The sequence below is a fragment of the Falco punctatus genome, assembly GCF_963210335.1.
Source record: "Falco punctatus genome assembly, chromosome: 1".
In the NCBI taxonomy this organism is placed as follows: Eukaryota; Metazoa; Chordata; class Aves; order Falconiformes; family Falconidae; genus Falco; species Falco punctatus.
In genome coordinates this window covers 73,231,937-73,249,068 of record NC_137580.1, presented here as the reverse complement: position 1 = coordinate 73,249,068, position 17,132 = coordinate 73,231,937, and the positions used below count along the sequence as shown (strand labels likewise).

General features: G+C 41.1%; 1 protein-coding gene across 3 annotated transcripts in view; it reads left to right on the top strand.

The window, feature by feature from the left end:
* Window positions 1-7,184: 7,184 nt before the first annotated feature.
* LOC308055206 (melanopsin-like) overlaps window positions 7,185-17,132 on the top strand; it is a 48,579-nt gene continuing 38,631 nt past the window's right edge. The window contains exons 1-4 of one of the 3 annotated variants that reach the window (XM_080368950.1): window positions 7,185-8,931; window positions 12,615-12,738; window positions 14,367-14,453; window positions 15,511-15,618. In XM_080368950.1, the coding sequence (XP_080225076.1) occupies window positions 15,595-15,618 (24 nt within the window). In that variant the 5' untranslated portion in view covers window positions 7,185-8,931; window positions 12,615-12,738; window positions 14,367-14,453; window positions 15,511-15,594. Of the gene's footprint in view, window positions 8,932-12,614; window positions 12,739-14,366; window positions 14,454-15,510; window positions 15,619-15,638; window positions 16,147-16,485; window positions 16,639-17,132 lie in introns of those variants that run through there. The other 2 variants (XM_080368943.1, XM_080368942.1) reach the window with 2 other exon arrangements.

Below are 17,132 nucleotides of genomic sequence, written 5' to 3'. Positions count from 1 at the left end.
TGGCATTGGTTTACGTGTGCTGCATCTTTTAAAAATAATGCTGTTTTCCATCCATACTCTATGGGACTTGTACAAAATATCTTGACTGCCTGCTGTCTTTTGAATATCAACACAATGTGTTTTATAAATCACATATACAATGACTAGGCAATGAAAAATTAATTGATTTTATAATGAAGCATGAAATCAAATAGACTTTGAGATAGAGTTGAGAGATGCTGGTGTCTGATCTGATTAAGATCAATGTCATTTTCTGCTCATTAGAGCCCAGGCGCTGCTGCTGAAGAAGTCATTAGTCTTAGTTTAGCGGTTGTAGGACAGTTTGACAGGGTTTAGTTAGTGATACATGAGCAATGATTGAGTCCTAGGGCTCGTCAGTGAAAAAATGGGACTGCAAAAAATCTTCAATGGGCACTTTACCTTGTCATCAGAGAGTAAGTTCTTCGCTGAACTGGAGTAGGGAATGTCCTTATGGGTAAACACAGAGAGTACTTGGTGAAAAACTTGGACAGGATACTTTAGACAGACTGCTCCTGAATTTCTTTTGTTTAAAATCATTTTGATGGACAATAGGTCTAAAGAAATTGAAGATGCCCAACTGCTTTTGCTCTGAGGTGTGGTTTTATTTAGTTTTCTCCATGCAAGCGGTGACCTGGGAGAAGTAAGTTTGAGAGTGCAAGGATTCTCTACCTGGGAAAAGTTTTTCATCCACCTGAAACCCTATGGACTTGTGTTTTCACAATCAGGATGATATTTTTTTGGTTTATAGAGTGATGCAAGAAATATGAGCTCCAGGAAGCTGCAGTTGTATCATTGAGTAGTAGCCTGGGTGAGGAAATGTTCTTTACCTTGAAGAATAAGCAGAAAGTGTTAGTAGAAGATTTTATAGGAAAGTAATAATTACACTCACCTGATGCATGCTACAGAAATCTCTCAGACTGAAGGGTATTGTTATGAGAGCTAAGCAGGATCTGGAATTGCCCTGCACAAGAAAGACTGGTATTTGCTTGAAGAGTTTTGCTGATATGAAATGCTCATGCTTCAATTTTTTCCCTGGGATTCAAAGTCCTTAAAAATCAAGAATTTACAAATGTAGAAATATTTTCAGTCTCAACAAGATATTTGAATACTTCAAGGTTCATAAACTGCATGTGACTTGAATTACTGAAATCTCCCAAGGCACTTTGTAACCTCAGTACTTATCCACACGTTCCCCATTTTGAATGCCTTTGAGGGGTGCGTAAGGGAAAAAGTGTCCCTTAAAAAAAAAATCTTTTATTATAGATCGGTTTCCCTTACAAAATAGTTTTTGTGTGACTCCCACACATCAAGGAGTTCAGCCAGAGAGAAACTTGTAATGTCATTCCTGGATGAGAATGGCAGTCAAGTGTTTCCTCTGGGGGAAAAAGTCAGGTGGTTTCCTGTTTTGGTAACTGCCAGAAAGTAAATCATGTCAGTTGGCTCAGCAAAACGAAATACACTAATGAATGTATGAGCCAACCTAAAATGAGATATATTTTTTTTAATATTCTAAATTAATACAGAAAACTTCCTATAAAATCTGTGCTTCCTTGGAAGAAGTTAACTGAAAGTGCATTTCTGTTTGAAATAAGCCCAAAAAAGACTAATTTGGTTAGTTCTCTGTAATACATTGAAGATTTATTTAGTCCCTTACTGAGTTCTTGTTTTTAGCAAACTTTGACTATTAAGTAATATTAATACACCTCTGCAATATCACACTGATTATTTTTCGTTGCATTATTGAATTTCTAAGTTATAACTAAGAAGCAGTATTAAGTGTTTAAAAATTTTAGCTAGGGTAGGAAACGGGAAAAACAGCAACAGAGTAAGTTTAGAAAATATAAGCGAACACATTTTGGAAGACCACTTAAGACACTTCCTAGGCAGGTAAATCAGGGAAAAAATACTTATACAATCAAATATGGCTGCAGAAATCACTCCATTTAAATAATATATAGCAGGTTAATACATTTTTAGATGTGATAAACTTACAATGATTCTATCTTTCATTTACCCACAAGCTTCTAAAGCTAGGCTGGATGGGATTTTGCCACTGATGGACAAGAATGTGCCACTAATGCTGGGATGTGAACTTTTGCAGTGGTCTGTTTGCTAAGGTAGGATATCTGTCATCTAGCTATGGTTTTTGAAGGGCAGACCATGCGACATGGAAGGTATCCATTCTTTTGTGAAAAGTCCCTCCCGAACAGTAACACTTTTATGATGTGGCAGATTCTTTACTATGGGAGAAGAAATTGCTATCTCCATAACTCATTGTCTCTTTGCTTTTCAGAGGTTAATTAAATTTCAGCAGTTCTTTATAGCCCAGTGAAATCATCACAGACCCATTATATTTAACCAAGTCATGTTGCTCTGTAGTCACATTTTGAGCTATGGGTGAGTGCAAAGCAGTAGGTGAATGTAATACCATTTTACGAATGTAATACCATTTGACACTAGACCTTACAAACAGAACAACGCTGGCTTTGTTAACAGACTTTCTCTGTTCTTTATACTAAGCAAGAATCCCGAGGCTAGAGTCCTAAGGGTTTAAAGTGTTCTGAAAATCTGTTAGCTAACATATGCTAGCATATTTTAAGACATATGGCTTTTACTACAGTAGGAATACTCTAAAGGTCTAACCAATTTTTTGAATAGTTAATGTTAGAAGTAAACATATGGATACTTTTTTGCTCTGAGGCAAAATTAATTTCATTCTTAAAAAGGTAAGATAAGTCTATGCAGTAAACTCATAGTTGGAAACTGTTGGTCTCTTTTTGGGAATCCTTTGCTTTCTGTAAAATGGGAAGGACATGCACTAGCTAGCATGCTCACATTCAGAAATTCTGCTTTTATACTTCTGTCCAAAATCTACCAAATATCCTTTTTTCCAAACCAGAGGTTTAGCAGTGCCTTTTAAAACCTTTGTTAACCATGAAATCTGTCAGTATAAGGAAGTGGAAAAAACATAGTTTTGGAAACTAAATCTGAACCCCAAGCTAAGTTTTCTAGGTACCTAACTTCTCATACCTTGAAGCCAAAAGTTTTTTTGAAAATATTTTCATAGCAGCATTTGTAAATCTAAAATTATCAGTTTGCTGGAACCCTGGCTGTCAAGCATGCTGAGTTACCACTTTTAAACAAAAATACTTTATAATCATTAAAGTAAATTTTATAAACCAAAAAACAGTTCTTTGGTTTTGGAGTTTTGACTGTAGGACATCTTTTAACAAGAGAACTATTAAACCAGGTCAGTGGCTGTGATTTTTCTGCCACAACGCGGGGGGGAAGCCTTCATCACCTCCTCTTCTTTCCTCTTCTTCATTCTTTTCAATTCTGCCTAAAATGCATTTTTGCCTGCCTCCTTTTCATGAGATGTACGACATCACTAGGAAATACCATGTCCAGAAGCAATCATATGGTATCAACTCATGCTTACATTTCCTTTCCAGATGTGTCCACTTCAATTAGTTGGATGTAAAGCAGTTGTGGGATCAGATGAAAGAGTTAAGAAATCCTGTGGAGAAAGCAGGAGGCTCTCCAGGTGACAGAAAGACAGTGGTGATAAGGAGGAAGGGAAATGCTTGTGCCAGGAAAGGGCTGTAGAAATTGTTATACATGCCAAATCTGTCAAGACTAATAATTAGTATTAGCAGTAAGTTATGCGGTTATCATCAGATCACAGTGAAATAGTGACAGCAAATTTAACAAGATGTTTATGTAGTTAATCCTTTGGTTGATGTATGGTTTATAAAGTGTTACAATGGTAATGAAAATGTCACACCTTCCATGAGGCCACCTAAATGAAATGCCGACAAGTTGGTGCATGAGTAAAACCAGTGTTGTACAATTTTGCCCTGTGCTGCACTATGGATCGTGCATCCTTAGACCAAAACAGGATCAGGGAGATCTGAAGTGAGAGGTGTTGAAAGAAACAAGAAACAGGGAGAAGATATCCTCAGCTGCATCTCAGACAATGCTGCCTGGAGGCAGCTGGGGCAGAGGTGCCTGCTACACTGCAAAGTCAGCTCTGAAAGACAGTGCCAGGGAGGGAGATAGGTCTGGGGGCTGCTGTCTTGGCTCTGTGAGGGAGCAAGGCCACAGGTCGGCTTCAGCAGGCAAGACAAGATGGTGGAGATGGATGGCATGCTGCATCACCACCCTGCTTTCCCAGGCCAAGATATACCTTGGAGAAATCCCTGCTCAAGCTTAAAGGAGAGACCGAGGTTAGATTTGTTCTAAGTGTTGTCATGCCTGTGTTTTTCTTTTCTAGCTTTTTCATGCTTGTAAGCCAGAATGTAAACCTTGACTCTATTGAAAAAAACTTGGCGCTTTTCCCTTTTCTTTTTTTTTCTTCTTTCCCCCCAGTACTTATAGTCAGGTGACTTATGGGTTAGGCTTTCCCAAGCCCCAGGACATGTGTTTCTCATACCACTTACTGGTAGGAAAGCTGCTTTGGGGCTCATCAGTATTATCTACACACAATGTGAAACATCTCCCAACAGGAGACCTGGCAGTCAGCCGCTGGGAGAAGTTTTCCAGTTATTGGGAGGCTGAAGCCTGCCTGGGCAAGGACCATTGGGAGCTCCAACATTAGTCACTCGAGCAACCCTTCCAGCCGTGCTCATACTCCCCAGGCAGAGGGGAGGAACCACAAGATGCACCCAACAGCAGATGGTGGGAACAGACTCTTAAGGGGCTGTATTGTGTCCCTGCCCAGACAGGGATGAAGGCAGCTGACCTGGTTATTGGAGCCTACTATGTTATAATTAACTGAGCAGTTGCACCTTTTCTTCTAGCCTATTTTGGCTGCAAATTACCATGTGTGAATATCCACTGAAAAGGAGATATGGGTATGCAATGGACCAGGAACAAAGGTGTAAGCAGCTTATGTTGCTCAGCCGAGCCAGGGACTCATGAGGCTGTGGTAACACTGTCAGGTGTTATTGTTTCCCTGTGTCCTGAGAGGCATTCCCGTGGCCAGATGGTCCTTCAGGATCAGCAGGTCATAGACATTCAGCTGCCTGCACAAGAACACATTTCTTCACCGTTTGATGACACTGGGATCTAGAGAGCCTGGAATATTTTGGTCAAATCTCCGTTTATCAACTCTTGTTGCTGTTAAATCTCTCAAATCATTTTGGACGCAGTTTGGTCCTACCAAGCTACATCCTCAGCTATCATCTCTGTGATCGTCATGTGGTATTTCCAGGTTTTCCCTTGCCCATCTTACAAGCGTATATGGGAGTATTTCAAATCTCTATGTAGTTATTCACAGCTACAAAGGAGACAGAAAGCAGAGGGGTTTTCTCTCATTCCATTATAAGCCCTATTTAAATAAGACCCTTTTGGCATATTCATGTCTGAGATGGCTGTTTTCTGAAGAGCAGCCCCATATTTGAATAGTCTTTGCCTGTTTCTGTGTTTGACCATATTCTCCCTGACCCCTTAGTTTCTTCTCCAATCTGCTGCTCATCTCTGTTTCTTTGTCGTAGTCAGGCAGAGGTTGCCTTCTGCTCTGCTGTTTTTTTCTTTACGATTCTTCTGTGTAATGACTTTCATTTCTGTCTCCAGCCTGCCGGCCCAGCTAACTGGTAATTTATCTCCTTTTTTCACTTCTTCCTCCCCCTTTTACCTACTTGGTAGCCTTTTTCTGGCTAGCTTTTCAAAGGCTTAATCATCTGCTGGCCATTTCAGCTGATGCTTCGCTTCTGTTCCTTCCAGTTTTGTAGCCCTGATCCTAAAGCCATGACCCTCTTCTGAAGGATTCAGCTGTCTGTGGTCCAAGACCTTGCTGTGATACAGCACAGCTGCAAAACCTTGGCTTGGACTTCTTTGAAAATTGCTTAACTGTGAGGAAGTACAGAGGTGAGAGCTATGCAAGATAAGAAAGGTAAAACTGCAGACAGGCAATATCAGAAGCTGAGGGATTAAAAAAAAACCCACGGTGATATGAAGAAGTATAAAACTGAAGATGATGATGGGGAGCTGGAAGCTGGTAGGTCAGCACTATCAAGGATCAGCTTGGCCAAGGTGTGATGGCTGGCTCTTCCCCACCTGCCTGGCAGATCTGGCAGCAAAGGCTCAGCGGACATCTAGCGGAGAGAGGAAAGCATTTTAATCCTTGCTCTAGTAGCTCTTCGGTCCTAGCTAGCTACTGAATGTATTAGCCAGTACATAACCATTTTGTATTTTGAAGTTGTGTATGGGCTGCTCGCTGAGCTTCTGTGAAAAAACCTGGAGAGGGAAGGGCTACATGACACTTGTAGGTGTTTGTCTTGCTTCTAAAATCGGCAAGGCAGTGCCATGAAACATGAACTGTAGCAATCTTTAATTTTTTTTTTTTTTTTCCACTGCCAGGTTGCCAAAGCCCTTCTCTCTCAGGATGTTGGTTGTTTACTGTGCACCCTCCATACAAAACCTGACCTGAGCAGATCTCACTGGTGACGGAATGAAGCACTTTTTGCCAGTCACTGAATATAGATTTAGGGCAGCATACTAGATGTCCCGAGGGATCCTGGGCTCTTTGGGCAAGCAGCAGAGGCTTAGGTTTACCTACCTTCATGCTGAAATTCAGAAGCTCTAAGCAAATAATTGCGTTTTGGGTTCCTAGTACAGCACATTGCTCTGCAATAACTTTTAATTGCTTCTGGTAGTTGACTGTATTAGCCTAAATCGTCAGTTTTGCAAGCATCTCAATACCTACTCAGGGTCTATTGCATCCTGGAAAATTTGTTTCCTCCAAAGCTGTTGGCAGATTCTCATTTTCTTTCAGGACTGTTAGCTACTGTATCACCCAAAACCCCCAGCTAGGCTCTTGATGAGAACAGCTCTGTGTTGGGCAGACTTTTAAATTCAGAAATTAGGCAAGGGATAAAAGTGAGCAGAGTGCAGAAGTTAGAAAAAGTAGTAAAGTCTAACAGTCAGCAATTTGTGCTGAGAAATAGCTCTCATTAGCAACATGAAAATAGAATAAGGCTGTGTTGTGTGTGATCAATGCTGTAGACCAACTTCTGTTCTCACTACCCTAATACAAACATATGAGCCCAAATGAAGCTTGTGATGTAACAGTAGAATTTGGTAGTGTGATTTAAGTGATTTGTTACTCAGGTCCCAATGGCTAAAGGAGAAATGGACAGGAGTAACAAAACCGAATTTGAAAGACATCTTAACATTTATCCTGTGTATCGTACCAAATCCAAATTTGCCATTATTTGGCTTTACTAGATTGAGGTGGGTGGAGTGACAGTTTAATTTAATTTTTATTTTATTAATAACAAAAAACCCATGGCAAATCTTGCAGATGAGCACAGGACTTTTTCCCCCTCCTTGGCTTATGAAGCGACACGGTTGCTGTGATGCTGCATGAGGTGTCTTCATCTCTTTCCTTGGCATTAGCTGTTGGTTTCTGACAGAGCTGCCACACTGAACTTAGCGGTATAGCTGGACAAATCCTACAACATTAAACATACCTGAGAGCTCACAAACCTATGCTGTCTGCCTGACAGAATCTGCATTAGGCACTAGCTGTTTTCATTCCTCTGAAGCAAATTTGGTAAATTCTTCTTGTATTCCATGTATAAAAATGAATGCTTCCAATCATTGCTTGAATGATGGCACTACACCGTTTTGACTGATGAAGTGGGTAAGAGATATTTAGATGATATAGCTGGACCTTTTCCATCTCTGTATTTTTTGGTTTCTCACTGTTCTACTCTTTTCTTTTCATATGGAAATTAGTTTGAAGTATAGCTGTTGCTGAAGTGTGTAAACCTCAAAGACACACGTCATGCTGCCAGAGTGTACCTCTGACAGAGAAACATTTAATTCCTTTTCTTTGTATCATTTGGGAAAAAGATGGGGAGAATATTTGAAAGCATTGGGAAAGAGTAAGAGAACTGGAGTATTTATTTAATATTGTTTTGCTGTTATCCTATGCAGCTATATTTCTTGAATTTAGCTGTAGGAAAGCTTACTTTACAATCTAGCATCCCATTATGTTTCTGAAATGGCAAAAAATGTTGTTTTCTGTAGGCCAGCTTTTTCCTGAGCAGAACAGTCAGGTGGAGAGTTCAAAACTGCAGTTGCCAAAAGAAATAATTGGTAAAGGCCCACTTAACTTCAGCAAGGAGAATTTTTTCACTATATTAGGAAGTGTTTTTTTAATTGAAATGAATTTTTATCAAAGTGTTCATACAAATGCACACAGATGCAGGCACTCCCAGCAGCTTAGGGCATAGAATACGACCTGTTTATAGCTCTAATCCAAAATTTTCTGTAACATTTACGCATAAAATTGTGGTTTAAAAAAACCCCACTCTATTTAAAATGTTTACAAGAAATATGAACCCTGTTTCAGATATACCTGAAATGGTTCTCAAAGTAGCACATTCCCTCCATCTCCTGACAAATATCTCCTTTTAGCCTTTTTTAATATCTTATTCCATCTGCTTCTCTCTCTGCTCTGCAGTTTTGAGCTCTGGTGAAGTCTGTCCCTAAAGCCACCTAGAGCTGATAGCTGCTTTTACATTCTGGCTATCCCTTATTCACTGTGTGTTTGGGGGAAAAAAAAAGTTTAAGTCATTTCAAAGCTTTCTTCATGAATTATTTCTAGAGGAAGCAAAGCTTCATCGCCTTCTCAGGGAACACATGCCTTTGGTGTTTTGGTTTCTGTGAGAAATGCAAGAAAGCAGCTCTAGAACTAGCTGTTCCTGCTTATGCCTGTTGCAAAGGGAAGGACACCAGCCTGGTCACAGAAGCCCAGACACCAGAGTCCCGTACCAGCTTCCTTCATGGTATTCATCAAGTCTCTTGATTTGTATGCCCTGCTCTTAGGAATGGGGTTTTATCTTAAATGTTTGGTTTTAGTGACGTGCTGGATTTTCAGTAATATCTGGTTTTCTGAAGAAGGTAAGTGCACCTTGATGACTTCTGTACCAGATGGGACAGGGAATACAGAAACTCATATGACGTTAGACCAAGAAAAGTCCAGAAATGGGCTCAGTCCATGACAAAGAAGAGATTATAGAGTGGAGATTGTATGGTGAAGGGAAGAACAGGGTTTTGAGTAACCTTTTTTTCTGTTGTTTCTTCTGGACAAAATGTGAATTTAAGTATCAAATCTCTTTCTAAGGTGTTTCTCTTTTTCTGGAGCAGAACTGAAATTTGTGGAGATAAAAATCACAGAAGATCCTGCCTGAAAGAAAGATTAGATAAATGGAGTTTGTTTTTCTTTCATTTTAGCACCAGCATTTGAAAACCAGTCTCAATTCACATGTCAAATTGTCATCCAGGGGGTATAACTGATGGGTTATTTTCAGAGCAGAAATGAAAGTCAAGTTTCTCCTCGCTTCAGGATAAATGTATTATTATGCATCTAATTCAGTTACTGTACACTATTGCTTCTGTTTTCTGAGGTAAGAATCAACAGTGGCTTTTGTATTCGCCATTAAGTCTTGATGATATTTAAGACAAGACTCTAAACAATTTAGAGGAGTTTGTAGTTTAAATTCCATTCCGTAACAACCCAGGACCCAAAGGCCTGGGTCAGCCTTGTTTTAAGAAAACTTTATGTGAAGAACAATTCAAAACACAGGATTATTGGGCCTAAAATGGCTGAAGAAATTGCTATGTGTTGGTCTTTGCTTCACAGTACATCTTGAGAGCTTCTGAAATTTATTATGATCTTATACTTTTAATGAGAACTGGATTTTAGTTTCCCTGGTTTGAGAGTTGGCTGGTGGGAATAGATCACAATGAAGGGACTTGCCGAGCCAGAGCTGGTGTCTGATCGCTGAGGTGCTATCTGTTGGGGCACAGCTCAAGAAGGTCACGTCACACGTGCTCCCATCGCTGCACTCTGCAGAGTGCCATAGTTAGAACATGGCAGACCATTACCTGCGAGCTCCCCAGCGCCTGCAGAGCTGACGTCACCATACCGCTGGGGACTGTCAGAGCTGTGTCAGCTGCCATGGTGGGTCCCTTGGAGCAGACACTTAACAGAGCAGAGCATTTTCTGCTAAGTGGTTGGGGCTGGGACATCGGGGCAGTAATATGGCTGTTTCCTAACATGTATTCCTTCTGGATTTCAACAGTTGTCCCTCTGGCTCTTCAAGGACGTGCCAGTCACAGTTACTTTACATCCAAGGATATTCTTCCCTCATTAGCATATAGAAACTGAAGACCTATAAGGGCTTCCTTGTTTCAGTATATCTCTTTTTAAAACAGTGTTTGAATTAGGGAGCCAATACAAAGTTTGGATTTCTTTTTTTTGACCTTATTACCAAGAGCCCTTGTAAGTGTTGGTAGGACTCTGAGGCATTCAGCTTCCAGGATGGAATTCTCCAGGCCAGCTTTTTACACAAAAGGATTTTGTTTCAAGCATTTAAAGTGCGAAAATGTTTCCCTTTATAGAAATAAGTCACCTTTGACCAGAAATGGAAAACTTCAGTATAGAAGATGACAGTACAACAAAAAAAGGTCTGTGTGGCTGTCACTGCCATGACTTTGACAGCAAAAGTTGTGACTTTTAGGGTTTTTCCATAAGTTGTTGGAGAAAACTTTGTGATTGAATGGGGCCAGAGGAAAACTTTTGAGTTAGTAAAAAAATCAGAATGTCTTTCCTGTGGAAAATTCTGGTATCACAAAATGTGGCTTTCAACCAAAATGAATGTTAAAAGTAAAAATATGGTATTTTGTTTACTGAAATTTTGTTGAACCACCATAATCTGGATTTGGTTTATATGACTGGTGGCAGCAAAGATGTTGATCTGAGGACCATGTTCCAGGACATGTCCATTTCCATCGCCATTCCAATTCAAACAGCCTTTCTAGAGGGTACGTAACAGTGCCAGAAGCAGCAGCTAAGAGCTGGGAGTGTCTCCCCAGGGGACTATGAAGTTGAATTCCTCCCCCCTTGCCCTCTGGCCCTTTGACACTTGCATTTCTTCCTCTGCTGCTGTCTGCCTCCAACACAGGTAACACTGCTTGGCTGTGGCATGGTGCTGAAACCCCTCTCCTGGGAGGCACGAGTTTCAAAGGCCATGAAGACTCTAAGACATGGCTAAAAATCTTCTGCTGTACCTGAGAAAATGAATGTCCTCCCCTGAAGAGTGAGACTGGGAGTGAATTTGGACTGGGTTGTTCTTTCCACAGAAAGGACTCCAGGAAAGGGTGAACCTCGGATGAAAAGTAATGGCTGAGTCCTGGTAACTCATTCCTGCTGGTGGGATATGGGGATAGGAGGGATATCAGCCCCTATGGGGTAAGTGGAAAGAGGCTGGGGGAAGAGGATAGGAATTATGATAAAGCCCCTGTTCGAGCAGGGGCCACCACCTTAGGTACCTCTAGCTTCTTTCTCTCAGAGTGACAACAAGCAAGGGTTTCTGTAGGTTTGGCATAGGCAAAGCAGAAAGAAAAAACCAAATGCATAATGAAATTACATTGTTGGCATTAACATATGCCCTCTGTTAGTGGGGGAGGAGAAGAAAAGAGTCAAGCTTGTACAGCTTTACAGTTTTGCTAGTGAGATGACCTTTACGTAAGATGTACCCTAGATAAGCAGTGCCATGTTGTCGTCTTTGTCCCTTGTGAGCAAACTTTGATGATGAGACAAGCATTCTAATCCTGTGATTGAATCTAACCCATCCCTTGCTGTTAACTGACTTCATTGATATCCTAAAGCTTAGACTATACTTTACATGTTCAGCAATTGAAAAATCATTGGTTTTCCATGACGAGTAACCCTACCTGAGAAACACTTGACCAGGCAATGCACAAGGCAAGCTAGCCTGGCCCATACGAACTCCTCATTTTCCTTTGTAATTAAAATGTTTCAACTTGTAATTGAATTTCATTTCACTTTGTAATTAAAATATTTCACATCGAATATGTGAGACTTTTCAGAGTTGTCAGAAGCTCAGTGGGATGTCATTGAGTGTTTGCACTGCATTTTATAACAATCCTGAGATTAATTCCCGGATCAACCTTGTAGCTATTTTAAACCAGTGGAAGACATGGACTGCTGAATTAATCCATTTTGCTCATTGGCATAGGATTCCATTCCACTTTTTATTTCACTCTTCCTTATTCTGCAGCTCAAAACACATTTCCAAACGTGCCTCTGTGCCATTCCAAAATGAACATGTGACTGTAGATTATCCATCAATCTTTGACAGCCTAGCCTTTCCTTTGGTCTGACAGCAAATCTGGAAAGGGCTTTGGATGCTATTCTTTTCCTTTTAAAGCTAGAATATACCAGTTCAGTGGCCATATATTTCTCTTTCATTGCACTCTCTTCTTTCTGCCAGTTTTGGGTATTTATTTTTTTTTTTTAACAATAATGATGTGCTCACCTTATTTTGCACTCTTCAGTGATCATAGCATCAGTGGCCACAAGTATGACTATAATTCCTTAAAAAGACTGAGATCCCTGACATGACTGTGAGAGAAGGGGAGTGTGAAACTCACTCCCATCCCACTGAATCTGTAGCCTGGTGGAGCTTTTCGGTGCAACTCTGTCTCCTTTGCCATTCTAGATAATAGTCCTTTAACATACACCAAATTTAGCCTGCTTTTCTACCCTGTTTTGCTAGTGTGCAGAGATTTCCAAGGACCTGGTCAGGCAGTCTGTTGTCAGACCCATGTGCTCTAGGAAGCAGCATGTGTGAATAGTCTGTTGGATGTGAAACACCTTTGAACCTCACTGTGTCGTCAGAGGTAATGTTTTTTTCTGGAATGTCCATGTTCAGGCTGCAATGAAAGAAAGATGACTTTGGTGAAGGCTCAGCTCAAAGTGGACTGTTGAAGTGTGCAGCCTCTCTTGATTGACCGCTGGATCTGTCTTTGTGCCTGGATGTTTACGGTCAAGCTCTGCTCTCTCCCTGTCTGGTGGATATAGCACTCAGGCATTGCAAGGAGTGGGGTTATGGGTTGTGAAGGCACCTCGTGCTGAGGCGAGAGCCCCAAGGAGCTGGCTCATAAGAATGCCTACCCTGAGCATGGCAGGTCTGCAAGATCTGTGATCAAGTCTTCATCACCAGTGCTAACTGGAGAAATACTAGCAGAATCTTTCCCAACAACTGTTCAATCCAGGATTCAGCACGAGAGTTCCAGCTGTTGGCAATTATGCTCTCCCTGTGGTTTTCCTTAGATAATGGTGTTTGTCACAACAGATCAAACCTGTTAGACACTGCTTCTTGCTTCAGCGGGAATGCCTTTAGTGGCATAAAATGATTTCGGTGTACGGTAGATAATGTCCTTCAATCTGTTAAATTTGCCAGCTGCTTTGGGAGCTTGTGGGATGGAAGGTGTCATAGAAATGTAAAGTGCTATTATTCATCCTAAATGACTCTGCTCCATTTTCTAAAACAAAAAAAACCAACCAAGCAACCAAACAAAAAAATTATGTATACTTCTTTCCTGCATTTTGTTCAGCGTTAGACTGGTTTCTTTAAGTCTGCACATGGAACTACTACTGTTAGTCCCTTAGCCTAGGATCTCAACTACTCTCAGAGAGGTCATTTTTCTGACCTTTGTTAGGCAGTTGTTGACATTACCTACTTCTTTAGTTACTTGAACAATCTATTCTCAGTGACTAATTGTAAGGCACTGTTTTGCAGTGGTTTTTACCTAAACATGTCATGAGTTTAAGCATGCAAATGCAGTTCATAATGCTCAGCGAGTCCGAATACTGTCTGGTTGTACTCACTTGATTGATTTACTGTATTTTCCCATGTCCCAGGATTAATTACAAACAGCTGAAATAGAAAGGCCTGACAAAGAACTAATCTTGGTGTGAGAAAGAGGAAAGAGATGTGTGAGACAACGCTCCAGTAAGCCTCTAGCTGGAGGCTTAGTTGCATTTAAATGCTGTCATTCATGGAGCCAACTCAAACTGTCAATCAAAAAATCCTGTCAGTCTAAACAAGTTTGAAGTTTGAAAGAGTTTGCTTTAGTTGGCATTTAACTTTCCCTTGGCATCCAATTCTTGTCTTTAATTAGAATAGCTCACACAAAATAGGGTTCATTTTGAGTCCAACTCTGTGAGGCGTTGTGTGTAGTGGCCTGATCTCAGAAAAGTTTCAGCTCCAGCTTGCAGATGTAGCAGTGAACAACAACATAAGCAAAGCAAGCAGTTCCTCATAAAGGACATCTGAACGGTTTGTCAGGTCTCTCATTTTTTCAGAAAGCAGCACTTCCACATTTCTGTAAGTAAAGAAAAGAGGGAACCCCCCTGCAGGTGTTAGAGGGCTGATGACTTCTCATGTGGCCTCAGTTGCCTTAAAAATATTTAAAACTCATCAGTGATAAAATATGCTGTCAGCCAACCAATTATGAATCCACAGGTTCTGAGACTGCAAAGACGGTGTACACTACTGGGATTGTGTATAATTTTTCCTCTGGAAGCTAATGTTTATGGAAAAAGTTGTAAGGTAAGCAAAAACTTTACCCCTCGCAATACATCTAGAACATTAACAAAGTATTTTTAAGGGCAGCAAAGTAATCTAATGGATCACATCATTTAGATAACACAGAGATGCAATGAACAAAGAAAAAATAACTATGTAACTGTTATGATGTCTAAAGTATGTGTCATTTGGTGGATCTGAGGTTGGAGAGTATAAAGGAATGGAGAGAACCGTAGTTTGCTTCCAGACATATCTGCAACCAGCAGATCATAAGAGATCAAGTCAATAGGTGGATCTGTAAGAGACAGCAGCTAATACTGATCTTTTGTTTTACTGGGCATCTTCAGAGAAGGAAAGTAGAACCTCTCAAGTCAAATAATTCACCAGAAACAAGGTAGTTCAACAAAGACTGAAAACCAAGTATGAAGTAATAATGATGAACATACAATACCAATGTCTAAACCTTTATGTATGACAACAATACCATCATTTTGTCTTTTATAATATAATGCATAACAGCATATTGTATTTTCACTGAAGCACTTCCCCCCCCCCCCCCCCCCCCCCCCGTTCTGGCAGATTATTCATTTTATTGTAACATATCCATCATGTCTTTAGGATATTAAATGCCAAAGCAAACTTTGTTTTGAAATCTAGGCCTCCAATTCAGGAAGTTCTATTGCATTCTCCAGCATTTACAAATTATCTCTGTGGTATAGGTTTGCCATATTTGTAAGTTTTGTGTCTGTAGTTGAATTTCTATAATCTTTAAAATTATCAGAGAAAATATGTTGGCAGAAATAGGTTTAAGGTTCTCCTGCAAAGCTGTGACCTCTGCCATGCCCCAGATGGTGAAGGCATGTAAGTCCCTGCAACAGCATGTTTAGATTGCTGTTTCTGCTCCTCTCTCTGCTACTTCGAGCCTTTTTTTTCTAGACAAAGCTCAATCTCACAAATCCTCTCCATTCATGCCCTTGAAAAGGGGACCACTGAAACCAATTATGTTGAAAATATTGTGAATACACTGAAAAAAAATACAGGGATAGAAATGTAACTGTTTTTGTGATGTTTTTCTGGCCAGAGTGTAGGAGAAAGAGGCTCTTGAAGAGCAGGCCTGCTCTTCTTATCGTGTTACAGCATCTCTGAAGAGCTCAGCTTTACAAACATGACGCCAAGAGGAGCCTGTGAGGTAAGGAATACCTGTGCCCCATTCAATGCCACTCACTTTATTTTCTGTGGTTATTCAAGCATCTGTGGGACAGATGATGCTTGAATCTCAAGGCATATGCTGCAGGTGAAATTTTGATAACTCCAGGGTGAGTTGCTGGGAAACAGCTACGTTTTATACCCAGCCCCTGTTTCTTGACAGTCCTGTAAGAAACCCAGCTGTGGGTTTCGGCATGTGGCTGCTGACGTGTGCAGCAGGCAGGGCCACTCTAACCTAGCCATGGGGGTTCACGGGCCATGGAGATGGAGCACAGAGCGTGCAAAGAGAAAGCCAGAGCTGGGTTTGACCAGCCAAGAGAGGCTGGGGGTGGGCGGTGGGGGCCGGCTGCTGTTTTCAGCCACCTAAAGGGGGGTGACAGGGAAGGCAGAGCCAGGCTTCTTGCAGCAAAAGCATAAGAGGCCATGAGTGTGAGTCACTGCAAGGGAAATCCCAGACGCTGCTCTCCGTCCCTGGCTACCCACACTGCCTGCACGGGACTGCAGGGAGGAGGTACGGAGCAGGCAGAGCCCCAGGCGCTGACTGCCCAAGGATGCCTCGCCTCGGGGGTGGTACTCTTGGGGGCTCCAGATGCTCACAAGCTGGGCTGGGCAGAGCTAGCCAGCTGGGATGCCCTGGAAATGAGCTCCTCTGGGTGTCTATCCTTTAAAAAAAAAAAAAAAAAAAAAAAAGGAAAAAAAATTGTAAAACTGTGGGGTATTTGGGTTTGTTGTTTTGTTTTGTTTTTAAGTAATTTTCTTGTGCTTGAAACAGTCATGGTGGGGCCAGTCAGGCTGAATAACGGGATCGGTGGTTTGCTGGGGATAACGCTGCAGTTCAATATGCTTCCAGAGCTGTCAGGCTGCGAGCGGAGGAGGGCTTGCTTGCGAGTTGCTTTTTAAACCTTGGGATTTCAAATGCTTCTCGGGATGAGTCGCAGCTCGGCAGTCCCGCACAGAGCGGATGTGCAGAGGGAAGGGAGATGCTTTCGGCTGAACCCAAAAAGTACGTGACAAGAGGAAGTATTCAGAAAGTGGGAGCTGGGCAGGGAGAAGGGAAGGGAGCATTTCTCTTCTGCTTCATTTTCTAAGGAATGGTTTAAATTAATAGCTTCTCCTTTAACAGGGAAAAAACCAACCATCTCATTGAAGTTGTTTTGATGTAATGAATTTTGATTTACTCTTTTGTGCAGCTGACCCAGCTGTCACCAAAGGGAAATGTATTTTCTTTGTGCTGTTTTGTTTAGATTTTTAGGATGGACTTGGAGTTTTGGCTAGTGGGAAAACTGGCTATGCAGGGGAGGACGTAGCAGGTGATTGCTTATGATGGTACTTGTTGCATCATCAAGATCTAGTTGATTAAACCTTATTGTGATTTGGTTATTAATAGCAGGAAAATGTCAATGAAAAAGGAAATATATATGAAGTCCTAAAGCAGATTTCAGAGTTGTTATCCTTTGATGGAGCCGATTAATGTAATGTAAAGTGACCTAAATGAAG